The sequence below is a fragment of the Mustelus asterias genome, chromosome 27 (genome assembly GCF_964213995.1).
Source record: "Mustelus asterias chromosome 27, sMusAst1.hap1.1, whole genome shotgun sequence".
NCBI classification, from domain to species: Eukaryota; Metazoa; Chordata; class Chondrichthyes; order Carcharhiniformes; family Triakidae; genus Mustelus; species Mustelus asterias.
The window spans coordinates 37,283,924-37,310,504 of record NC_135827.1 but is presented as its reverse complement, the minus strand read 5'-3'; the positions used below and the strand labels follow the sequence as shown (position 1 = coordinate 37,310,504).

General features: G+C 47.9%; 1 protein-coding gene across 1 annotated transcript in view; it reads right to left on the bottom strand.

Annotated features, from left to right (window-relative positions):
• The window catches only part of LOC144480044 (transmembrane protease serine 3-like), a 63,748-nt gene that overhangs the window by 17,754 nt on the left and 19,413 nt on the right, over positions 1-26,581 (bottom strand). The window contains exons 2-7 of the mRNA XM_078199206.1: positions 13,657-13,891; positions 8,709-8,819; positions 6,306-6,416; positions 6,058-6,187; positions 1,546-1,644; positions 436-479 (exon numbers count right to left, since the gene is read on the bottom strand). Coding sequence (XP_078055332.1) covers positions 436-479; positions 1,546-1,644; positions 6,058-6,187; positions 6,306-6,416; positions 8,709-8,819; positions 13,657-13,891 — 730 coding nt within the window. The remainder of the gene's footprint in view (positions 1-435; positions 480-1,545; positions 1,645-6,057; positions 6,188-6,305; positions 6,417-8,708; positions 8,820-13,656; positions 13,892-26,581) is intronic.

The window sequence follows — 26,581 nt, the reverse complement described above, 5'->3', positions numbered from 1 at the left end:
TTACTCTGTATCTAACCTCGTGCTGTACCTGTCCTGGGAGTGTTTGATGGGGCAGTGTAGAGGGAGCTTTACTCTGTATCTAACCTCGTGCTGTACCTGTCCTGGGAGTGTTTGATGGGGACAGTGTAGAGGGAACTTTACTCTGTCTCTAACCCCGTGCAGTTCCTGTCCTGGGAGTCTTTGATGGGGGACAGTGTAGAGGGAGCTTTACTCTGTATCTAACCCCGTGCTGTTCCTGTCCTGGGAGTGTTTGATGGGGGACAGTGTAGAGGGAGCTTTACTCTGTATCGAACCCCGTGCTGTACCTGTCCTGGGAGTGTTTGATGCTGTTACTGTGTTTCAAATCTTAAAAGGATCTAATTTTCCAGCACTGATAATCTGAAATAAACACAATTGTAGCTAAAATGAATTTGGTTTGAAGAGTATTAATCTTACCAATGCATTTGAGAGAGACGGTATCTTTCGTGGGACATGGGCGGCTGAAACACAAGAATCACTCATTACATCAGCAAAACAAACCAAATCACAGAGACAGCTCATTGCAAATCAACCTCATGTAGCCTTGGATTCTTTTAATCAAAATTAAATTTTAGTAAATACCCTTTCATTTTTTTTCAGCACGCTAAAGATAACACCAAATTCATGGGGAAGCGCTGGCTTATTGATCTTATCACTGGACTATCAATCCAGAAACTCAGCTAATGTTCTGGGGGCCCAGGTTCAAATTTGAAATCAATAAAAGAAACATCTGGAATTAAGAATCTACTGATGACCATGAAACCATTGTCGATTGTCGGAAAAACCCATCTGGTTCACTAATGTCCTTTAGGGAAGGAAATCTGCCGTCCTTACCTGGTCTGGCCTACATGAGACTCCAGAGCCACGGCAATGTGGTTGACTCTCAACTGTCCTCGGGCAACTAGGGATGGGCAATAAATTTCTGGCCAGCCAGCGACGCCCATGTCCCATGAATGAATAAAAGAAGATTCTGTGCCAAGATATCTATCATTATAAAGAATTCTACAGAGAAATTTCTCTGCCTTTCCTCTCCTGAAGGAAGTGATTCTCCTGGATTCCAGCTCTGTGGATTGCAGTTTTCCGCCTCATATTTAATCTTTATGTGCAAATGTAGAAAGCGAGGAGGGTGGACATGGAGTGTAGCCCGGCCAGTGTCTGTCTCCTTAATCTGAGCTCATGCACACAAACCTGGAAGTAGATGCCTCTGGGATCACTCGGAGCACTGCTCCTGCGACCCTCACCTCCTGCAGCAACAGCAGAAATTGGATATGACACTGGCCATTCTCAGGCTCAATCCCACGCCAGGCCAGTGAACTCCTGGTCTCAGTGGAGCTCAAGTCCTACTCTCCTGATCTGCCGGACTTCTCCTGGAGATAATTTAACCTTGTGTGATTACTGATCTGAATTGTTACATCCCCTAACTCACCCAGTAATACTCCATTCTTGATATAGAACAGCCTCTCCTGAACTTTGATAGCTCTGCCCATCAACCCCAACCTATCTTCTCATTAACATCCACTGACTTACCTGTTGCTCAGGAGACTTTGGATTTTGGTCCCTTGCTTGGTTGAGTTGACCACAAGACTTGAAGACTGCTCTTCGCTCATTTTCTCAGACCGGTAGAAGCTGTGAATTACATGAGATGAATATTGTTGCCTCAAGCGACAAGGCATTTCCATGCCCCCTTTCTATAAAACAATACTTCCACGGTAGCACAGTGGTTAGCACTGCTGCCTCACAGCACCAGGGACCTGGGTTCGATTCCCAGCTTGGGTCACTGTCTGTGTGGAGTTTGCATGTTCTCCCCGTATCTGTGTGGGTTTCCTCTGGATGCTCCAGTTTCCTCCCACAGTCTGAAAGACGTGCTGGTTAGGGTGCATTGACCTGAACAGGCGCCGGAGTGTGGCGACTAGGGGAATTTCACAGTAACTTCATTGCAGTGTTAATGTAAGCTTTACTTGTGACTAATAAATAAACTTTTACTTTTTGTTGTTTCTCTTATTCTCAACAAAAACATCAACTGCCATTTATATAATGCCTTTGACACAATAAAACCTACAATGACATGAAATATACAGCACAGGCCACTCGGCCCACCAGTCCCTGCCAGCGTTTATGCTCCACTCGAGTCTCCTTCTATACTTACACATCTAAATCTATCAACATAACTTTGTACTCTCCTCACCCACATATTCTTATCCAGCCTCCCCTTTAATGCACCTATACTATTTGTGTCAAATGCTCTCCATGGTAGCAAGTCCCACAATTTCCCATTCTCAAGTAAAGATGTTTTTATCTGAATTTCGCTTGGTTTCTATTCCACATCGATGGCCTCAAATTCTGCTCTTTCGCACAGGTGGAAATATTTCCAAAGCAAGGCACAGAAAATATCAATAAACAAAATTTGGCCAACTCAGTTGAGGAAATACAAATGAACTATGACCGTTTTAAGACTGTCTTAAAGATGGTGCGAGAGGCAACTGGAAGGCAGAGATTTTTAACGGGGGAGTTTGAGAGCTGGGGCCCTGGCCAAATTAAGGCACATTTGTCAGATATTGGGAATGTCCAGGAGTTGAAAATTGGAGGCGAGCAGAAATCTCAGAGGGCTGTGAGGCTGGAGGAGATCACAGAGATAGCGAGGGGTGGGGCCATGGATGGACTTAAAAAAAACATAGAACCATAGAACCTCTACAGTGCAGAAAGAGGCCACTTGGCCCATCGAGTCTACACTAACTCTCCAAAAGAGCATCCAACCCTGATCCTCCCTTCTGCCTTATCCCTGTAACCCCATGCATTTCCAATGACCAATCCCTCTAACCTACACATCTTGGGAGACTAAGGGGCAATTTACCATGGCCAATCCACCTAACCTGTTCACCTTTGGACTCAGAATTTTTAAATTGAGGTGTTGCCAGACTGGGAATGTGTGATGGGTCACAGGTCTTGGACGATAAGAAAATCAGCAGTATAGAAGATGTAAATAATACTTCCTAGCGTCAGTATGTGACTCAGCATTGCCTGACAGAGGGATATGAAAGGACGTACAAGTCCCAAATTAAATTTTAACCACATTTTGCATCATAACTCTCAACCCTTTCCTTCTCCAATTAACCCTCTTCTGTATTTATAATCAGCTAGTTCAAAGTACTTTGCTGTAACTGATTCCCCAATTCCATTCTCTCCCGGGTCACATTCCCTCATAATCCAACCTTCGTCATTTTAATCTACTGCTTAGAATCTGTTAGCACAGGGAAAGAGATATCGGTTAATGGAACTTTAAATCCAGCTAGAGTATAAAGGGGAAGAAGTTTTGCAATGATATGAAATTCTAGTTAGACCACAACTCTGGGCACCACACCTTAGGAAGGATGTGTGAGAGTTGGAGGGAATTCAGCACTGATTGACCAGAAAGTTATCAAGGGTCCAAAGTTTAGATTACATGGAGAGATTACATGGGGGGGCGATTTTCCCAAAAGTGCTGAATTGGTGGGAAAACTGGTCTAGATCACGACTGTTTTTTCAGTGCAGCTTCAGACCTGAATCTCCGCACTCTGTGCATTGCAGAGGTCACAATCGTGAATATCATTAAAAACCCGGGGGGCGGGGCCTATCCGCGCCGGACTCCGACAGTTCCGGAACTCTGCGCATGCGCGGTGGCCCCGATCTGTCAGTCTCCCCATTTGCTGGACAGTTCGATCGCTGGCCAGCCCGGGACCCCCGCAGTGCTGCCCCTCCAGCCCGCCCCCCCCCCCCCCCCAACAGCCCAATCGCGGCCCCTACAACAATTCCTGGGCCAACCCTGCACCCCCCCACCCCCCGCACCCCGGAGCACCTCGCTGTCCAGCCGACTCCCCAGCAGTGGCGATCCCCCCCACCCCTCTCACCCCGGCAGACCATCCCCCCCCCCCCCCGAGGTCAGACCCCTTCCTGGGGTCAGACACCCTTTCCCCCACCCCCCCGGAGGCAGCCCCCCCCCTCCACCCCGCCAGGCAGTGGGAGAATTGCCCCCCTAGGTTTGTATTCCTTGGGATAGAAGGTTAAGGAGCGATTTGATTGAGTTTTGTGGGATTTAGAAAGGAATTGATGGTGTATACATAGTGAAAGAGACCAGGTCAACGAACCCAAACTTAAACCAGAGCTCGGCCGTTCAAGAGAGAATTAGGAAACAATTTTTTCACACAAGGGGCTGTAGAAGTGTGAAACCCTCTTTCACAAAACGTGGTAGATGTAAACTCAATTAATAATGTTAAATCTGTGATCAATGGGTCATGAAACTAAGTTAAATTAAGTTTATTTATTAGTCACAAGTAAGGCTTACATTAACATTGCAATGAAGTTACTGTGAAATTCCCCGAGTCACCACACTCTGGCACCTGTTCAGGTCAATGCACCCTAACCAGCACGTCTTTCAGACTGTGGGAGGAAACAGGAGCACCCGGAGGAAACCCACGCAGACACGGGGAGAACGTGCAAACTCCACACAGACAGTGACCCAAGCCGGGAATCGAACCCATTCCCTGGCGCTGTGAGGTAGCAGTGCTAACCACTGTGCCACCGTGCTGCCCCTAAGTTGGATAGATGAATTTGAGAGCCATGATCTCATTGAATTAGGCCAGAGTTCATCTGAACAAAGAACAAAGAACAATACAGCACAGGAACAGGCCCTTCGGCCCTCCAAGCCCGCGCCGCTCCCCGGTCCAGGATTGAATCCGGAATCCAGGATCCCCGCCCAATTTTCCAGCCTATCTACAGACCAATATCCTATCCACCGAGCTGTCCCTCACAGCTACGATGCTTTGTTCATCACAATCTATTAACTCACCCCCACCCCCCCATTCCAGACCATGTGATCTCCAGGGAGAGGCGAAAACCCAGAGTGAAAACCCCAGGGCCAATATGGGGAAAAAAATCTGGGAAATTCCTCTCCGACCTCAATGTCATTTTCCTCCTTTGCTCTGTATCCATGTCATAGAATCCCTACAGTGCAGAAGGAGGCCATTTGGCCCATCGGGTCTGCACCAACTCTCCGAGAGAGCATCTTACCCATACCCTATCCCCGTAGCCCCACATGTTTACCCCGCTGATCCCCCTAATCGACACATCTTGGGACACTAAGGGGCAATTTAGCACGGTCAATCAACCTAACCTGCACATCTTTGGAATGTGGAAGGAAACCGGAGGAAACCCACGCAGACACGGGGAGAACGTGCAAACCCCACACAGATAGTCACCCAAGGCTGGAACTGAACCCGGGTCCCTGATGCTGCGAGGCAGCAGTGCTAACCACTGTGCCATCATGACGCCCCCCAGGATAGATATGGGCTCTCGCTGGGGTTAAGGTTAAAATGGTGCCCACCACGCTTGTTACGATAATTTTCATATTTGAACTGACGCAGTGAATGCTGGCAGAGTGTTTGAGTCGTGTGGGCTGTACCAGCTGTGCACATACTCACGCTCTCCATCAGGAGGCACTGCACAGCGACCAGCTTCTTCTCTCTTCACAGCAGTGATGATTGGCCAGTGTGGCAGCTTTGGTTTGATTTATTATTGTCACATGTATTAGTATACAGTGAAAAGTATTGTTTCTTGCGCGCTATACAGACAAAGCATACCGTTCATAGAGAAGGAAATGAGAGAGTGCAGAATGTAGTGTTACAGTCATAGCTAGGGTGTAGAGAAAGATCAACTTAATGCAAGGTAGGTCCGTTCAAAAGTCTGATGGCAGCAGGGAAGAAGCTGTTCTTGAGTTGGTTGGTACGTGTCCTCAGACTTTTGTATCTTTTTCCCGAAGGAAGAAGGTGGAAGAGAGAATGTCCAGGGTGCGTGGGGTCCTTAATTATGCTGGCTGAGGCCACGGCCGAAAAGTTCTCGCATTGAGTGATCCTTGGCCACCTACCCCTCATAGACAATCTTATAGATTCCCAATGTACACACCACCCACACCCCACTATCAACCCATTCACACCCTCCCCACCCCATCAATAGACCCTCAATGTTCATATCTCCAGTACCCCAGTTCAAAGTTATCGACCCCCATACCTCCTGTATCCCAGCTGTCGACAAGTCTGCTTTGCCAAGTTGGTGTTCCAGTCTGTGTAGCAAACGGGTAACCACTGCTTGGATTGCCAGCTGTAGACCTCTAGCTGTGATCTGGACCCACTGAATCGCACTGTCGGGGTGGAGGGGTAGAGGTGAGAGAGAAAAGAAAATTCAGGTAGAGATTAATTCATCTGATTTCATTCAAATGGAACATGGTTGTTGAGCCACTGATGGTTGCGAGATCTTACCGCATTCCAGTTCATCACTCTTGTCTGCACACTCATTGACTCCATCGCACCTGGTCACCACAGAGGGGCAGTGATGGTTCACACTGCCTGCTGGTTCCTTCACAAACTTAACTAGGAGGAGGAATAAAAACAAAGAAAATCCTGTTCAAATGGAATCAATAGACTTGGAGATGCACTTGCACCTGCGGATTATACAGAGAATACAGCTAAAAGATCAAGTAATAAAGATAGGTAGGAAAAGGTAGGCTCCCTAGACCAGAGGATGAAGGGGTGATTTAATTGAGGGGTTAAACAGTCGCTGAAGGTGAGCATGCAGGTGCAGCAGGCAGTAAAGCAAATGGTATGTTGGCCTTCATTGCGAGTACAGGAGCAGGGATGTGTTGTTGCAATTATACAGGGTCTTGGTTAGGCCACACCTAGAGTATTGTGTGCAGTTTTGGTCTCCTTTACTGAGAAAGGTGTTCTTGCTCTTGAGTGAGTGCAGCGAAGGTTTACCAGGCTGATTCCAGGGATGGCGGGACTGATGTATGAGGAGAGATCGACTAGGTTAGGATTGTTTTCGCTGGAGTTCAGACAAATGAGGGGGGATCTCATAGAGACTTATAAAATCCTAATACGACTGGACAGGGTAGATGCAGGGAGGATGTTCCCGATGGTGGGGGTAGTCCAGAACCAGGGGTCACAGTCTGAGGATTCAGGGTAGGCCATTTAGGACGGACATAAGGAGACATTTCTTCACCCAAAGAGTGGTGAGTCTGTGGAATTCATTACTACAGGAAGTAGTGGATGCCAAAACATTGAATGTATTCAAGAGGCGACTGGATATAGCACTTGGGGTGAATGGGATCAAAGGTTATGGGGAGAAAGCAGGATTAGGCTATTGAGTTGGATGATCAGCCATGATCGTGATGAATGGTGGAGCAGGCTCGAAGGGCCGAATGGCCTCCTCCTGCTCTTAGCTTCCATGTTTCTATGTTTCTAACATGCTTAAGGGATTCAACAGAGTCGATTAAAACTATTTCCTCTATGGGAGAGTCCAGAACACGAGTGGCACAACTTCAATGTTAGAGACACGCCGTCCAGGGGTGATGTCAGGAAGTACTTCTTCATATAGAGGGGAGTGGACATCTGGAACTCTTCCCCCGCCCCCTCCCTCCCCACACTCCCACCCTCTTCCCACTATCCCCCCACCCCGCAACCCCCGCAAAAACCTGCTGAGGTTGGGGTTCAACTTAAAATTTTAAAACTGAGATTGACAGATTTTGGTTAGTTAAGGAACAAGATAATGAACGGCTTAGATAGGATGGACGTAGGGAAGTTGTTTCCATTAACAGGGGAGACTAGGACGCGGGGGCACAGCCTTAGAATAAAAGGGAGTCACTTTAGAACAGAGATGAGGAGAAATTTCTTCAGCCAGAGAGTGGTGGGTCTGTGGAATTCATTGCCACAGAGGGCTGTGGAGGCCGAGACGTTGAGCGTCTTCAAGACAGAAATTGATAAATTCTTGATTTCTCGAGGAATTAAGGGCTATGGGGAGAGAGCGGGTAAATGGAGTTGAAATCAACCATGATTGAATGGTGGAGTGGACTCGATGGGCCGAATGGCCTTACTTCCGCTCCTATGTCTTATGGTCTTATGGTCTAAATGTAGATATGATGGAATTGAATGGTGGGATAGACTCGAGGGGCTGAATGGCCTCCTCCTCTCTGTAAACATGCTTGCAGATTGTCTGCCAAGTTGTTGTTGCAGGGTATGGATTATAATTAGCGCATTGAGAAGAGATTGTGAAGTCTCCCAAATCCATAACATACAAAAACATGTCATAACTCTTAACTACCTGTAGACAATAGACTGGAAGTTTACTCCCTATAATTAGCATTGCTTAGTCAGTGAAAGATAAATAAAAATAATTTCTTCTATTTATATCGTACCCATAAATCATCAAAATATATCAAAGTACATTATACAGTGCAATTACGCATTAACAAATAGGGTAAGTAGCCCTTGTGAGCCAATCAGATGAACATAGAACATAGAACATTACAGCGCAGTACAGGCCCTTCGGCCCTCGATGTTGCGCCGACCTGTGAAACCAATCTAAAGCTCATCTAACCTACACTATTCCAATATCATCCATATGTTTATCCATGAGTGCTCTTGTGTATTGCATTTTGATCAGGCATGATCTATTTCAACAGCAGAACAGACTTGCGGGCTGAATGGCCTGCCGTATTCCTACCTTCCTAACTCACCCTCTCTTCACCATTATCTGTGGGAGTGTTGCCCTGGAGATTAAACATTGTATGTTACACCCACCACCTCCCCCCACCCTGAGTGAGCTTTGCCATCCACTGGGTGAGCTTTGCTTCTCACCCAGTGGCACCAGTTGCTATGGTTACTTACAAATGACCCAAACTCCAACGCCCAACACACACAGGATGAAGAAGAGGGCGCTGACACAGGAGTAAATCTTCTTCTTTGGAGGACAGGATCTAGCAGAATTTCTGCCCGGAACTGCAAGAAGGAATGAAGAACCATGAGAGAGGTGCACCGAGAAGCAACATTGGACACACGGGCGACTGAATCTCTTTGGCCATTTCCCAATTCTCTGATATATATTCGATGTAAGCACCATGGAAATCCTGGAATCATCTTGTAAGTTACAGCAGATAAATCCCCAATGGAAGTTCGCCCTTCAGTCCATAAAGGGCAAGTACACCCTTGCAATATTACACAGAACTTACAACACTGAAACAGGCCATTCGGCCCAACCGCTTCATCCTCCCATCTTATCTCCTCTTGTGGTAGTGTCCCTGCCTCTGGGTCAGATGCTCAGGGTTCAGGTACCACGGCAGGAATTGTTGACTAAGAAAGAAGTGTTTCTGATGTGTTGCTGTGGGCTGTTAATCAGCCTGTGAATCCTTTCCCAAAGAGGAAGACAGTGTGTGTGAAGATATGCTTTAAAAACAAATTCATCTAACCTTGCCAATGTTACCTTCTCCCTAATGCATTAGTCTAACTTTCCATTAAATACATTGATTCCATTTGTCTCAAACACTCCCTCGAGCAACAAGCTCCACACTGTAACAATTCTCTGAGTAAAGAAGTTTCTCCTGAATTCCTGATTGGATAATTAGTGGCTATCTTACATTTATGATGCCTAGTTTTTGACTCCCCACAACAAGTGAAACATTGGGTGGGATCTCCCCCACCAGCTGCAGCCTACTAGGCAGAGGCAGTTAGTTATTGGCTGCTGGTGGGACCTTCCAGACCCACCACTGTCAACGGGGTTTCCTGTTGCTTGCACCTCTGCCTCCGGGGAACCGGCAGCGGGGTGAGCGCATGGAGGAAGGTCCCGCCAGTGGGAACAGCCAGAAAATCCAACCCATTCTCCGCATTTACTCTCTCGAACCTTCTCGCAATTTTAAGGATCTTTATCCGATGACCCCTCAGTCTTCTACTTTCTAGAGAAAAGAATCCAGTTTGTCCAATCTTTCCCAACAATCATAACTTGTGACGTGTCGTAGCAACTGAGTGCAACAGGGAGGTAGTGCCTGTCGATTGTCAATGGTTGTGTAAATTATTGTGGTGCTTAACTCAATGTGAATAGTAAAGTTAGTTGTGAGGTATCGTGCTTCATCACTCTCTGAACATTCAGGGTTTTCCTCTCACAATACCAGCAATAGGATGCCTCATTCGTGAACGATCTGGAAGAAGGTGTAACTGGGATGATCAGTAAGTTTGCAGACGACACGAAAATGGCTGGACTTGCAGATAGTGAGGAACATTGTCAGAGGCTGCAGAAGGATATAGATAGGCTGGAAATTTGGGCAAAGAAATGGCAGATGGAGTTCAATCCAGATAAATGCGAAGTGATGCATTTTGGTAGAACTAACGTAGGGGGGAGCTATACGATAAATGGCAGAACCATACGCAGAGGGACCTGGGTGTGCAAGTCCACAGATCCTTGAAGGTGACGTCACAGGTGGAGAAGGTAGTGAATAAGGCATATGGCATGCTTGCCTTTATAGGACGGGGCATAGAGTATAAAAGTTGGGGTCTGATGTTACAGTTGTATAGAACGTTGGTTCGGCCGCATTTGGAAGACTGCGCCCAGTTCTGGTCGCCACACTACCAGAAGGACGTGGAGGCTTTAGAGAGAGTGCAGAGGAGGTTTACCAGGATGTTGCCTGGTATGGAAGGGCTTAGTTATGAGGAGAGATTGGGTAAACTGACGTTATTCTCACTGGAAAGACGGAGGATGAGGGGTAACCTAATAGAGGTGTATAAAATTATGAAAGGCATAGATAGGGTGAACGGTGGGAAGCTTTTTCCCGGGTCGGTGGTGACGTTCACGAGGGGTCATAGGTTCAAGGTGAGGGGGGGGGTGGTTTAACACGGATATCAGAAGGACACATTTACACAGAGGGTGGTGGGGGCCTGGAATGCGCTGCCGGGCAAGGTGGTGGAGGCGGACACACTGGGAACGTTTAAGACTTATCTAGACAGCCACATGAACGGAGTGGGAATGGAGGGATACAAAAGAATGGTCTAGTTTGGACCAGGGAGCGGCGCGGGCTTGGAGGGCCGAAGGGCCTGTTCCTGTGCTGTATTGTTCTTTGTTCTTGTTCAATCAGTTCAGCGCATTCTGAACACATCTTCCTTCGCCATCAAGTCCTGGGGTGGGCCTTGAACCTGGAGTCTCTGTCCCAGAGGCCGGGGTGTTACCCACTGCAGCATAAAGCCCCCAATTGCATGCACACTCAGATTTACACACTCATATACTGACGCAGACTAATGCACAGGCACATCCATACATACCCTCATCCACAGAAACCTTCATCACGATCATAGAATTGTTACAGGGCAGAAAGAGGACATTGACCCACTGTGTCTACAGCAGCTCTTCCAAAGAGCAATTAACTTAGTATCATTCTCACACATACTCCTCATAAACCTCTACATTCTTCCTCTCCAAATGATAATCCAATTCCCCTTTGAAAGCCTCCACTGTACTCCCAGGAAGTACATTGCAGAACTGAACAACTGATGCATGAAAAGAGGTTTCTCTCCTGTCGATTTTGCATCTTTTACCAATTACTTTAAATCTTTGCCCTCTCCTTTTCCATCCTTTCACTGGTGTGAACAATTTCTTCCTATCCACTCCATCCAGACCCCTCATGATTTTGAACACCTCCATCAAAATCTCCTCTCGGCCCCCTTTCCTCCAAGGAAAACAATCCCAACTTCTCCGACCTATCTTCATAACTGACGTTCTTCATCCCAGGGACCATGGTGAATCTTTTCTGCTCTCTCTCTCTCTCTCTCTCTCCACTGCCTTCACAACCTTCCTAAAGTGTGGCACCTAGAACTGGATGCAATACTGCAGCTTAGGTCAAACTGATGTCTTATATATAACCTCCTTGCCCTTGCATTCTCTGCCCCTATTGTTAAAGACTAGGATGCATTACGTGTTATTAATCATGTTCTGAACCTGTCCTGCCTGTTTTGATGACTTCTGCACATATACGGGTCCCTCTGCTTCTGCACCCAGTTTGGAATTTTACCCTTTAGTTTATATCATCTCTTCATTTTCTTCCCACCAAAATGAATCACTTCACAATTCTATACATTAAACTTCATCTGCCATCTGTCCACCCACTCCACCAATTTGTCTACGTGCTTTTGATGTTCGACACTATCCTTCTCACAGTTTACAATGTTTCCGGGTTTCATATTATCCACAAATTTTGAAATTGTGCTTAGTACACCAAGATCCGGGTCATTAATATATATATCAAAAAAAGCAAGGATCCCAACACTGACCCGCTGGGGAAGGGGCAGAGCGCCAGGGACCCAGGTTCGATTCCCAGCTTGGGTCACTATCTGTGTGGAGTTTGTACATTCTCCCCATGTCTGCATGGGTTTCCTCCAGGTGCTCCTCTTCCCTCCTACAGTCCGAAACACGTGCTGGTTAGGTAATGAACCAATTCATTTAGATTCTCCGTTCGAGCTTGTTGCCTCCCTCAAAATCATAGAAACCCTACAGTGCAGAAGAAGGCCATTCGGCCCATCGAGTCTGCACCGACCACAATCCCACCCAGGCCCTACCCCCATATATTTTACCCGCTAATCCCTCTAACCTACACATCCTAGGACTCTAAGGGGCAATTTTTTAACCTGGCCAATCAACCTAACCCGCACATCTTTGGACTGTGGGAGGAAACCGGAGCACCCGGAGGAAACCCACGCAGACACGAGGAGAATGTGCAAACTCCACACAGACAGTGACCTGAGCCGGGAATCGAACCCGGGACCCTGGAGCTGTGAAGCAGCAGTGCTAACCACTGTGCTACCGTGCCGCGATGCTAAGGGATTTTCATAGTGACTTCGTTGTAGAGTTAATGTAAGCCTACTTGTGACATTAATAAATAAACTGCACTGGAAACCTTCCTCCAGCCTGTAGAAGTCTTTGATTTCCTTTTTATGTTAGCTGCCAGTCTCTTTTCATACTTCCTCTTTGCTTTTTATATTTGCTTTTTCACCTCCCCCTTGAATCTTTTATTTTCAGCCTCTTTCTCACATGTACTTTCTACCTGACATCTGCCATCAGCACATTGTTTCTCTTTAACTTCCATCTCTTTTGTAATCCAGGGAGCTCTGGATTTCTTTGCCCTATCTTTCCCTTTTGAGAAAATATATCGTGACTGTACCTGGACTGTATCTTCTTTGAAAGTAGCCCAACTGTTTAGCAACTCTTTCTCCTGCCAACCTTTGACTCCAATTTATTCACTCCCAATCCGTCCTTAGTTTAGTTAAGTTTATTTATTAGTCACAAGTAGGCTTACGTTGACACTGCAATGAAGTTACTGTGAAAATCCCCTAGTCGTCACACTCCAGCGCCTGTTCGGGTACACTGAGGGAGAGTTTAGCATGGGCAATGCACCTAACCAGCACGTCTTTTGGACTGTGGGAGGAAACCGGAGCACCCAGAGGAAACCCACGCAGACACGGGGAGAACGTGCAGACTCCACACAGGCAGTGACCCAAGCCGGGAATCGAACCCGGGTCCCGAGTGCTGTGAGGCAGCAGTGCTAACCCACTGTGCCACTGATGTACAAATATACTCACACTGATTAATGTTCTTAAATACATAGATTAATGTAAAGAATTACACACACTCAGGCAAACAAAATCAGACACAGACTGATGTATTTATATACACAGGCTAATGCAGACTTATATGTCCACAGCCACAGGTTAACACACACATAAACACAAAGATTAACATAGACACAAGCACGCACAAATAGACTAATGTGCATCCACACACGCACATTAGATAACTTACCATTACTCTGAGTGACTTGAGTTGGAGGGGGTACAGGGCCGGCAGCAGGAATGTAATATGGTTGGTATGTTCCTGACTCTGCACTGGGGTAATTTTGAGCTGGATACTCTCCAGTGCCTGGGTAAGGGGGGACTTGGTAGCCTCCTGTGTTGGGATAAGGCGTCGGTGGATACTGTGGTGCGCTGGGGTTTGCAGGTGGTTGAACGTGCTCTGGCAAATAATTCTCATAAATACTCTGCAACGAAAGAATGAAATACAACTTTAAAAATAAACCTTTCTCACTTCCTTCATAGCAGACCCCACTCTGCAGGAGAGAAGGATGGAGCGCCTAGGCTGCTCATCACTCATAGAATCCTACAGTGCAGAAGGAGGCCATTTGGCCCATCGAGTCTGCACTGACCACAATCCCACCCAGGCCCTATCCCCATAACCCCATGCATTCACCATAGCTGGTCCCCCTGACACTAAGGGGCAATTTAGCGTGGCCAATCAACCTTACCCACACATCTTTGGACTGTGGGAGGAAACAGGAGCACCCGGAGGAAATCCACATGAGACATGGGGAGGACGTGCAGACTCCACACAGACAGTGACCCAAGCCGGGAATCGAACCCGGGTCCCTGGCGCTGTGAGGCAGCAGTGCTAACCACTGTGCCGCCGTGCTGCCCGCATTGGTATCTCATACAAATTTTACTTAAATGTAATCTTTCATGGGATGTAGTTGGCAAGGCCGGCATTTGTTGCCCATCCCTAATTGTCCTTGCACTGTGTTTCAGAGAGCAGTTAAAAGTTAACCACATTGCTGTGGCTCTGGAGTCACATGTAGGCCAGACCAGGTAAGGACGGCAGATTTCCTTCCCTAAAGGACAATAGTGAACCAGATGGGTTTTTACAAAAATTGATGATCGTTTCATGGTCACTATCGCTGAGACGAGATCACAATTGCAACCTCCATCAATTGGATCCAATTGCTCATCATTGCTGAATGTAAGCTGTTGATGCCAAAACACAGCCAGGAGGAATTGGGAAGAAGAGTCCAGTGCTTTAACCAGCCTGAAGAAGAGGTGACCAACATCCTCAAGTGGAAGAATTTGAGGATAGGATTCAAGGCCTAGCCCCGACCAAGAGGCCAATCATTTAGCAAAGCCTCAGAGCCTCAGTGTCTGGTGCCTGTGAACAGGACTTTGAAATCCTTGCACTGGACAAAAAAAAATCCCTCTTCAAAACCTCTGCCCAAATTATTCACACAGTTTTAACAAAGGGAACATAAAAATATACTGTTATGCCAAATGTTTTCATCAATGGAAATAGAAACTCCAACAAAAAAGAAGTGTGTAATCAATATCCTTTTTATTTATTCATGGGACATGGGCATGACTCATCAGCATTTATTGCCCATCCCTAGTTGCCCTTGGAGGGCAGTTGAGAGTCAACCTCATTGCTGTGGCTCCGAAGTCACATGTCGGCCAGCAGATTTCCTTCCCTAAAGGACATTTGAGAACCAGATGGGTTTTCCCAACAATCGACAACGGCTTCATGGTCATCATTAGATTCTTAATTTTTTATATTTGAATTCAAATTCCACCATCTGCCGTGGCAGAATTCAAATCCGGGTCCCCAGAATATTAGCTGAGTCTCTGGATTAATAACCTAGCGATAATGCCACTAGGCTATCACCTCCCCTGATTGGGAAACTCTCTAAATTCAAATGTTAGAAACCTTTCTGCCAATATCTTTGGGGTAACATCGGGTTCTCTGCCAGATTAGAGTCCAGAGTTTGCCAAACTTCTTTCATTATCTGGTGCAGGAAACTCCTGGACACAGATTCAGGCCTGGTTTGAATAAAGTAAAAGTCTCACCAAACCTGACACTGAAACACTTCCTTCAGATCCGCGTGAGAAAATTGAGATGAGAAGGTAGTTACCCTGCCTGTACCTCCCGCTCTCCGTAAATCTGAGCTCATCCAAAACTCTTCTGCCCATACCCCTATCTCGCGTCAAGTCCTGTTCGCCATCACCCCTGTGCTCGCTGATCTCAGCACTCTTCTGTATCCCTGATTCCCATCCCTCCACCCATTGTCCCTTCAGCTCCCTGAACCATAGATCATTGGGCGGCACGGTTTGCACGTTCTCCCCATGTCTGCGTGGGTTTCCTCCGGGTGCTCCAGTTTCCTCCCACAGTCTGAAAGACGTGCTGGTTGAATCATAGAATACCTACAGTACAGAAGGCGGCCATTTGGCCCATCAAGTATGTACTGACGACAATCCTACCCAGGCCCTATTCCTGTAACCCCATGCATTTACCCTGTTAATTCCGCTGAAACTAGGGTCAATATAGCACGACCAATCAACCTAACCCGCACACCTTTGGAGTGTGGGAAGAAACCGGAGCACCCGGAGGAAACCCACGCAGACACGGGGAGAATGTGCAAACTCCACACAGATGACCCCAGGCTAGAATTGGATCTAGGACCCTGGCGTTGTGAGGTACCAGTGCTAACCACTGTGCCACCGTGTCGCCCTGCGAGTGCTTGACTTACTGTTGGTTAAGTGCATCGGCCATGCTAAATTCTCCCTCAGTGTACCCGAACAGGTGCTGGAGTGTGGCGATTAGGGGATTTTCACAGTAACTTCATTGCAGTGTGAATGTAAGCCTACTTGTGACACTAATAAATAAACTTTGAGCTTTAAAACTTTAAAAAAACTTTATAAAAATTCATTGGAATTCCCTTGATAAACCTCTCTGCCTCTCTATCCTCCTTTAGGATGCTCTTTAAAACTTCAGGTTGTGCAAGAGTTTGCTTGGAAACACTCTTGTGAAGCACTTTGGGAGGTTTGACTACATCAAAGGTGCTATATAAATTATGTGCTGTTATTGTAATATAACTCACTGGGGGCCCCAATGGCAGGAGCTAGGTACTGCAGCTTGCTGTTCCAAAGCAAATAGACGAAATATCGTGGGCGATGTCTGTTCTGTCGTCAGAGTCTGCGGATGAAAAGGTTACTTGATGCAATCAGCACTGCACTTATTGTTTCAGGAATGTGGGCGTCACTGGCAAGGCCAGAATTTGTTGCCCATCCCTAATTGATCCTGAGCCAGTGGCTTACTCGGTTGCTTCAGTGGGCAGTTAAAGTCAACCACATTTCTGTGGCTCTGGAGACACATGTAGGCCAGACCAGGTAAGGACGGCAGATTTCCTTCCCTGAAGGACATTAGTGAACCAGATGAGTTTTTACGACAATCGATGATAGTTTCATGGTGATGATTACTGAGGCTAACTTTATATTCCAGGTTATTAATGGAATTTAAATTTCACCAGCTGGGATATGAACCCTTCCTTCCAGAACATTAACCTGGACCCTGGATTACTCACCCAATTGCTACATATTTACAAGGACTGAAGTACCCCATGGTAAAATCTGTCAGGTAATTGTGAATATTTTTGTCTGGCAGGACGAGCGATGCTAAGGGCAGAGTTTTCTCCAGCTTTCCCACCCCGTGGCGTGCTTGTGGCAGAGAAGGTGGCCCAGCCCTTGGTCAGTGGTGGGATCTTCCAGTCCTGCCGCTGTCAATAGGTTTTTCCATTCCGTCCACACCCACTGCCGCTGGGGAACCTGCCGCAGGGAATTGCCGCTGGCAGGACCAGAAGATCCTGCCGGGAGGAACAGCCGGAAAATCCTGCCCTAAGAGTGAAAAGTGAGTAAGACAGTAAGTCAAGCGTTCACTGGTCAGGTACGGCATGGGTTAGGTAGAGATGACCGGAGCCTCTAAATTATAGACTTGGCAGTTTTGAGTCCCACACAATGACTTCAGTGCAGTGCTGAAGGAGTGTTGCACTGTCAGAAGTGCGCCATTTGGAAGCACATTAAACTCAAGGACCCACCCAACCGTTGAAGAGGATGGAGAAAGGTCCCAAGACCTGATTTCAGAGAACAGCAGGGCGGCACGGTGGCACAGTGATTAGCACTGCTGCCTCACAGCGCCAGTGACCTGGGTTCAATTCCTGGCTTGGGTCACTGTTTGTGTGGAATTTGCACATTCTCCCTGTCTCTGGGTGCTCTGGTTTCCTCCCATGGTCTGAAAGACATGCTAGTTAGGGTGCATTGATCCAACCAGGTGCTGGAGTGTGGCGACTAGGAGAATTTCACAGTAATTTCATTGCAGTGTTAATGTAAGCCTTACTTGTGACTAATAAATGAACTTTAAGTTCTCCGCTCTGATGACTCGGTTAATATTTATGCCCCGATCAATATCACCGAAAGAGATTATCTGGTCATCATAGTTTGTGGGATTTTGCTGCGCATTTCCTACATTACGACAATGACTACACTTCAAGAGTATTTAGTTGGTTGCGAAACACTCTGGTATCTTGGAGGTACTTCTATAAATACAAGCTTTTTTTCTGCTTCAGGTATCTGGCATCTTTCTGTGAGCCATTCCTGAGTGAGCTTGATAACGTTTTGGTGAATTGGAGCAGCTGTGTGCTGTGAGATTGTCAGGAGAGAGAGGGTCGGACCTTTCTCCTGTCTCCCTGGTTGGAACTTAATTCAGCTCCTGGGCTTTTGGATCAGTCTGGAACACACTGCACCCTCCATTGGAATTTTGAAAGAAAGAAGATACTTTTGTGTGCGCAATATTGACCAATCACAGAAATTAGCTGCAAATCTCTGTTTGATGTAATCACGGGGGACATGGAGATTGGACGCAGTTGATGGAAAATTACAGAGTTTAAGATCTGCAGGTCTGATGTTAAAGAGAAAAAAAGCAGATAGGAAGATTGTGGTGAACCATTGTTGGTTACCACCAGGTAGTGCTGAGCCATGGTCTGGCCAGTACTATGAGTCTGTAGATATGTTACTGTTGGGGTTAGGGTTGGGCTGTTCTACCTGTTAATATAGTCCTATGGTACACCCCAGTTGGCTCCGCCTCCTGGGAGAGGTATAAAGGTCACTGCTCTGCCTGGTGACCCTTTAGTCTGGGATTGTATATTGTATATAGTAGCTCCATTATTGTTGGCAATAAAAGCCTTTATTTCCCGGGTACATCCTGCCTCCCGTGTGATTTATCGCGCATCAATTTTATTGCCAACAAGTAAAATTTCTTTTAAAAAACAACAAAAGGAAACCATGGAGCAAATGCTGAAACCCGAACGGCTTACGTTGGACCCACGTGCGGCGGGAGCATCGAACACTTTCGACCACTGGTTGAAGTGTTTCCAAGATTACCTCGACGCCTCCACAGCGGTCAACAACGACGCCGACAGACTCCGGGTCCTCCACGCGAGGGTAAGCGACGCTGTATACTTAGCAATCCGTGAGGCCCCCGACTACAAAGGGGTCCTCGAGCTTCTCAAAAAGCGATACAACAAACCGCCGAATGAGATCCATGCTCGACACCTTCTAGCCACTCGACGGCGGCAGCCCGGCGAAACGACGGAACAGTACGCGTGTGAACTTCAGCAGCTAGCCAGAGCCTGCAACTGCAAGCCAGTGTCGGCAGCCCAGTACATGAGTGACTTAGTTCGAGATGCGTTCGTGGCAGGAATCGGCTCGTCGTACATCCGCCTTCGGCTGCTGGAGCAAGGTAACCTCGATCTCACTAAAACCATAGAGTTAGCTCTAGAAACGGCTTCCAAAAGTCTGGAGATGTACCCCGACGACCGCGTGGGGACATTGTGGCAGGTGCAGCCGCAGACTCCACTTTATTCAGCGGGATCGAAAAACTGCGCGATTGCGTTTCCAGCCTCGGACCTGACGACGGCAGCAGCTCCAGGTGGCCCGCGGTGTTACTTCTGTGGGGGGGTGAAACACCCTCGGCAGTGATGTCCAGCTAAAGCGGTATTATGCTCCGCCTGTGGCAAGAAGGGACATTATTCCAAAGTATGCCGGACCAAACCACTCTCCAAACACAGCAGTGCGGCGTGTGACTCCCCGGAGCCGGCCTCCATGTCTTCTGCGTCTTCGAGGTCTTCCACCACGTGCGATCCCAGGACGTCGCCATTCCTAACGGCGGAGTCGCAAGACACGTGCGACCTGCAGGGGCCGCAGGTTTTGGCGCCATCGACCACGTGCGACCTATGGGGGCAGCCATTTTGGTCGGCACCGACCGCGAATGACCAGCAGGGGCCGTCATCAACCATCTCAGCTGCCTGCAGTTGCGCCCACGAACCAACGGTGGCGTCAGTCATCCTGGACCAGGCCAAGCCTCACAGACTCGACAAGTCCATGATGGACATACAGGTAAACGGACGCCAGATTTATTGTTTGTTTGACAGCGGGAGCACGGAGAGCTTCATTCGCCCTGACACCGTGAAGCGGTGTGGTCTCCAGATTCGGACTGTCAAGCAGACAATTTCGATGGTGTCAAGGTCCCGGTCTGTCACTGTGCTAGGGAGCTGCGTGGTCAACCTGACGGTGCAGGGCACGGTTTACGAGAACTTCAGGCTCCTTGTGTTACCGCACCTTTGCGCGCCGATACTCCTAGGACTAGATTTTATGGTCCACCTGAAGAGTGTAACCCTGCAATACGATGGGCCACTCCCTCCGCTTTCAGTGGGGGATCCACAGCCTCTAAATTGCCCAACGCGCTCCACATGTAGTCTCTCGACGCTCAGGATTACCACACCCTCCCTATTCCAGAATCTCGTGCCAGGCTGCAAGCCCATCGCAACAAAGAGCAGGCGTTACAGCGCTGAGGATCGGATCTTCATTCGATCTGAAGTTCAGCGGCTCCTCAAGGAAGGGATCATCCAACCTAGCGCTAGTCCTTGGAGAGCGCAAGTCGTGGTGGTAAAGAATGGGAACAAACCCCGGATGGTCATAGACTATAGTCAGACCATTAACAGATACGCGCAGCTGGATGCGTATCCCCTCCCGCGCATATCTGACATGGTCAATCAGATTGCGCAGTACCGGGTGTTCTCCACCATCGACTTAAAATCTGCTTACCACCAGCTCCCCATTCACCCAGAGGACCGACAATACACGGCTTTTGAGGCGGATGGTCGCCTGTACCACTTTTTAAGGGTTCCCTTTGGTGTCACGAATGGGGTTTCGGTCTTCCAGCGTGCTATGGACCGAATGGTGGACCAGAACGGGCTGCGGGCTACCTTCCCGTACCTGGATAACGTCACCATCTGCGGCCATGACCAGCAGGACCACGATGCCAACCTTCTTAGATTCTTACGCACTGCATCTCGCCTGAATCTGACCTACAACAGGGAGAAGTGTGTATTTCGCACGCGCCGCCTGGCTATCCTCGGATACGTGGTGGAAAACGGGGTCCTTGGCCCTGATCCAGACCGTATGCGTCCCCTCCTCGAACTCCCGCTGCCCACTAGCATCAAAGCACTGAGAAGATGCTTAGGCTTCTTCTCATACTATGCACAGTGGGTTCCCAATTACGCGGACAAAGCCCGTCCGCTCATCAAGTCTACCTCCTTTCCCCTAACAACAGAGGCTCGCTTAGCCTTTGCAGGAATAAAAGCCGACATCGCGAAAGCCACGATGCATGCTATTGATGAGTCCATCCCCTTTCAGGTGGTGAGTGATGCATCTGATTTTGCCCTGGCCGCCACACTTAACCAGGCGGGCAGGCCCGTCGCCTTTTTCTCTCGCACTCTCCAAGGCCCTGAAATTCGGCATTCTGCGGTGGAAAAGGAGGCCCAGGCCATTGTGGAGGCCGTTCGGCATTGGCGCCATTACTTGGCGGGAATACAGTTCACTCTGCTCACGGACCAGCGGTCCGTGGCGTTCATGTTCAACAACACGTTACGGGGTAAGATCAAGAATGATAAAATCTTGAGGTGGAGAATCGAACTCTCCACCTACAATTATGATATCATGTACCGTCCAGGGAAGCTCAACGAGCCCTCGGACGCCCTGTCGCGTGGAACATGCACTAGTGTGCAGGAGAATCGATTACAGGCTCTCCACAATGACCTCTGCCATCCGGGGGTCACTCGGCTCTTCCACTTCATAAAGGCCCGGAATCTACCCTACTCGGTGGAGGATGTCAGGTCCATAACCAGAAGCTGCCAGGTATGCGCGGAATGCAAACCGCACTTCTACCGACCTGACAGGGCACACCTCATTAAGGCCACTCGTCCTTTCGAAAGACTGAGTGTGGACTTCAAGGGCCCCCTTCCCTCGACAGATCGGAACGTGTACTTCCTCAATGTGATTGATGAGTACTCACGATTCCCTTTTGTCATTCCCTGTTCTGATATGACCGCTGCCACGGTTATCAAGGCATTACGGGATCTTTTCACCCTGTTCGGTTACCCCTGTTATATCCACAGCGATAGGGGCTCGTCGTTCATGAGCGATGACTTGAGGCAATACCTGCTCTCATATGGGATTGCCTCTAGTAGAACCACGAGCTACAACCCAAGGGGTAACGGACAGGTTGAACGAGAGAATGCTACAGTCTGGAAGGCTGTCTTACTGGCGTTGAGGTCTAAAGGTCTTCCAGTCTCCCGTTGGCAAGAGGTACTCCCTGATGCACTCCACTCCATACGCTCACTCCTGTGTACGGCAACCAACGCTACTCCTCATGAGAGAATGTTTTCATTCCCTAGGAAGTCTTCCTCTGGGACCTCATTACCGTCTTGGTTGACGTACTCAGGACCTGTCCTCCTGCGGCGGCATGTTAGGACCCGCAAGTCCGACCCTTTGGTTGAACAGGTCCATCTCCTCCACGCCAACCCTCAGTATGCCTATGTGGCATATCCTGACGGGCGAGAGGACACGGTCTCGATTCGAGATCTGGCGCCAGCAGGGGGCTTGGAAACCCCAGTCGCTCCCACACCCCCAGTTAGGGACCCCCCGACCATTATCTCTCCTCCTGACACGGCGCGGGCAGTATCGGGACCACCACTTAACCCTCTTACTCCCGTGTACAGCTTGCCTGAGTCCAGGAGATTGTCGCCACCTCGAGGCGTGCTTGAGTCCAGCGGATAGTGGTCTACTGGCCCGTGAGGAACTGGAGGAGTCACTGGACACCGCCTTGGAGAGAAGGTCACCGCGATTGCCTGAACCGGCGTCATCGCCAGTGTTGAGGAGGTCGCAGCGACGGTGCGGTCCCCCAAACCGTTTGAACTTATAGACAGATGAACAGTTGTTCTGTTTTTTTTGTGCCCCGCCGGCCTTTGTTTTAAAAGGAGGGGTGAATGTGGTGAACCATTGTTGGTTACCACCAGGAGTGCTGAGCCATGGTCTGGCCAGTACTATGAGTCTGTAGATATGTTACTGTTGGGGTTAGGGTTGGGCTGTTCTACCTGTTAATATAGTCCTATTGTACACCCCAGTTGGCTCTGCCTCCTGGGAGAGGTATAAAGGTCACTGCTCTGCCTGGTGACCCTTTAGTCTGGGATTGTATATTGTATATAGTAGCTCCGTTACTGTTGGCAATAAAAGCCTTTATTTCCCGGGTACATCCTGCCTCCCGTGTGATTTATCGCACATCAAAGATAAAATAACTTATTGTTCAACAGAAAGTCAATATAATGGTCGACATTGATTAACCTGCACACTGACAGGTCCTCAACAGATACAATCGCACTGGCAGGTTCCCAACTGACTGGGACTTTTTTCTCTGGAGCGTAGAAGGCTGAGGGGTGATCTTATAGAGGTCTATAAAATAATGAGGGGCAGAGATCAGCGAGATAGTCAATATCTTTTCCCAAAGGTAGGGGAGTCTAAAACTAGAGGGCATAGGTTTAAGGTGAGAGCGGAGAGATATGAAAGTGTCCAGAGGGGCAATTTTTCACACAGAGGGTGGTGAGTGTCTGGAACAAGCTGCCAGAGGTAGTAGTAGAGGCGGGTACAATTTTGTCTTTTAAGAAGCATTTAGACAGTTACAGGGGTAAGATGGATATAGAGGGATATGGGCCAAATGCGGGCAATTGGGATTAGCTTAGGGGTTTAAGGCGGCATGGACAGGGTTGGGCCGAAGGACCTGTTTCCATGCTGTAAACTTCTATGACTCTATGACACAGTTGCACTGGCAGGTCCCCAACTGACACAAAAGCAAAATACTGCAGATGTTGGAATCTGAAACAAAAACAGAAAATGCTGGAAAATCTCAGCTAGTCTGACAGCATCTGTGGGGAGAGAATAGTGCCAACGTTTCGAGTCTAGATGACCCTTCGTCCGAGCTCTGGTCATCATGGTCAACGGAGAATTTTGAAAGGTACAATATTGCAGTTTTTACTGCTTTGTGGAACCGTTTACTTCAAAAAGAATCAATGCTGTCAACAAATTGCTGTAAAATGTTGATAGAACTTTATTGAATGTTGCATAATTGTGAGCCACAGTTAGAAGTTTTGTCATGGAAGTTCAAAATGACTATATCTTAGTCGAAGCAGAAGCATTAACATTAATACAGGTCCCTCTGATGATGGGAAGTGTACGAGAAGCAGGAAGTTTTTTTTTGATGGAACTAGAGACAATGAAATCACTTCGAAAGGGAAAGAGAAGATCATCATTGAGACTGTCAATGTGACACAATAATGATGCAATTGCAGAGTAGAAGTGAATCAACAAGAAAACTGTTGATTTATTTTGCGTGCTTTTTGACAAACCCTTGAGTGAGAATGCTAAAAGCCACTTCAGTAAGAAATTAACTGAATTCTACTGGCGGGGGTGGGGGGGCGGCGGGGGACACAGGCACAAAATCTTTTTGAAGATGAAGTGAAACAATTATTCATTTCATTGACAATGATGAGTTTTGTGCTTCACCAGCTGATTTGGACAAACTTGTACATGATTGCAATTACGGCGACATGGTTAAAGGAGGGACAAGGACTGGCAACTTAACATTCTGGGATATCGCTGCTTTGGATGGGACAGGCGGGGAAACAGAAGGGGCAGTCGCATTGCTGATTCGGGAGCACATCACAGCTGTGTTGAGGGATGACACATTGGAGGGATTTGCAGTGAGGCATTATGGGTGGAGCTCAGGAAGAGGACGGGTGAAATCACAATGTTGGGAGTGCGCTATAGACCGTCCAACAGCCCGCAGGAGACAGAGGAGCAGATATGTAGTCAGATACTGGAAAGTGTGAAAAAAGCAGGTAGTTTGTGGTGGGAGACTTTAACTTTCCCCCTATTGACTGGGACTCCCTTAGAGTTAGGAGGTCGGATGGAGAGCAATTAGTTAGATGTGCCCAGGAGGGGTTTTTGATACAGTATGTTGACAATCCAACCAGGGAGGGGGCCATACTAGACTGGGTATTGGGAATGAACCGGGCCAGGTGATCGATATTTCAGTGGGGGAGCATTTGGGGCTTAGCTACCATAATTCCATTAAAAAAAATTTTTTTAAATTCATTTGTGGGGCATGGACATGGCTGGCTGGCCAGCATTTATTATGTGGAGATGCCGGCGTTGGACTGGGGTAAACACAGTAAGAAGTTTAACAACACCAGGTTAAAGTCCAACAGGTTTATTTGGTAGTGGCTTTTGCTACCAAATAAACCTGTTGGACTTTAACCTGGTGTTGTTAAACTTCTTACAGCATTTATTGCCCATCCCTAGCTGCCCTTGAAGGGCAGTTGAGAGTCAACCACATTGCTGTGGCTCTGGAGTCACACGTAGGCCAGACCAGGTAAGGATGGCAGATTTGCTTCCCCAAAGGACATTAGTGAACCAGATGGGTTTTTCCAACAGCCAACAATGGTTTCATGGTCATCAGTAGATTCTGAATTCCAGATATGTTTTATTGAATTCAATTCCATCATCTGCCGTGGCGGGATTCAAATCTGGGTCCCCAGAACAAAGGGTGCAGAGGAGATTTACAAGGATGTTGCCTGGATTGAGTGGCATGCCTTATGAGGATAGGCTGAGGGAGCTCGGTCTTTTCTCCTTGGAGAGACGTAGGATGAGAGGAGACCTAATAGAGGTATACAAGATGTTGAGAGGCATAGATCGGGTGGACTCTCAGAGGCTTTTTCCCAGGGTGGAAATGGCTGCTACGAGAGGACACAGGTTTAAGGTGCTGGGGGGTAGGTACAGGGGAAATATTAGGGGGAAGTTTTTCACACAGAGGGTGGTGGGCGAGTGGAATCGGCTGCCATCAGTGGTGGTGGAGGCAAACTCAATAGGGTCTTTTAAGAGACTCCTGGATGAGTACATGGGACTTAATAGGATGGAGGGTTATAGGTAGGCCTAAAAGGTAGGGATATGTTCGGCACAACTTGTGGGGCCGAAGGGCCTGTTTGTGCTGTAGTTTTTCTATGTTTCTAAGTGGGTGAGATCCTGAATGAGTACTTTGTATCGGTATTCACCAAGGAGAAGAACATGACAGATGTTGAGGTTGGGGATAGGTGTATGAACGCTCCAGAGAATGTCAATATATCGCAGGAGGAAGTATTGGGTATCCTAAATTGCATTGAGGTAGACAAGTCCTCGGGGCTGGATGGGATCTATCCCAGATTACTGCGGAAGCAAGTTGTGAGGGGGGGGGGCGTAAATAGCTGGGGCCTTAACAGATATCTCCAAATCCTCTTTGCCAACAGACGAGGTTCCAGGGGACTGGAGAATAGCCAATGTTATTCCCCTGTTTCAGAAAAGTAACAGGGATAATCCAGAAAATTATAGGCTGATGAGCCTGACATCTGTGGTGGGGAAGCTTTTGGAGAAGGTACCGAGGAACAGGATATGCGCACATTTGGAAGAAAATGGACTAGTTATTGACAGGCAGCATGGTTTTGTACGGGAAAGGTCATTTCTCACCAACTTGATTGAGTTTTTTGACGAGATGACAAAGATAATTGATGAGAGAAGGCTGTGGAAATATCTTATATGGACTTCAGTAAGCCATTTGACAAGGTCCTGCATGGCAGATTGGTACAAAAACCAAAATCACAGGGGATTCGGGATGGGCTGGCTGGATGACTTGGTTATAGGAGACAGAGTGTAGCGGT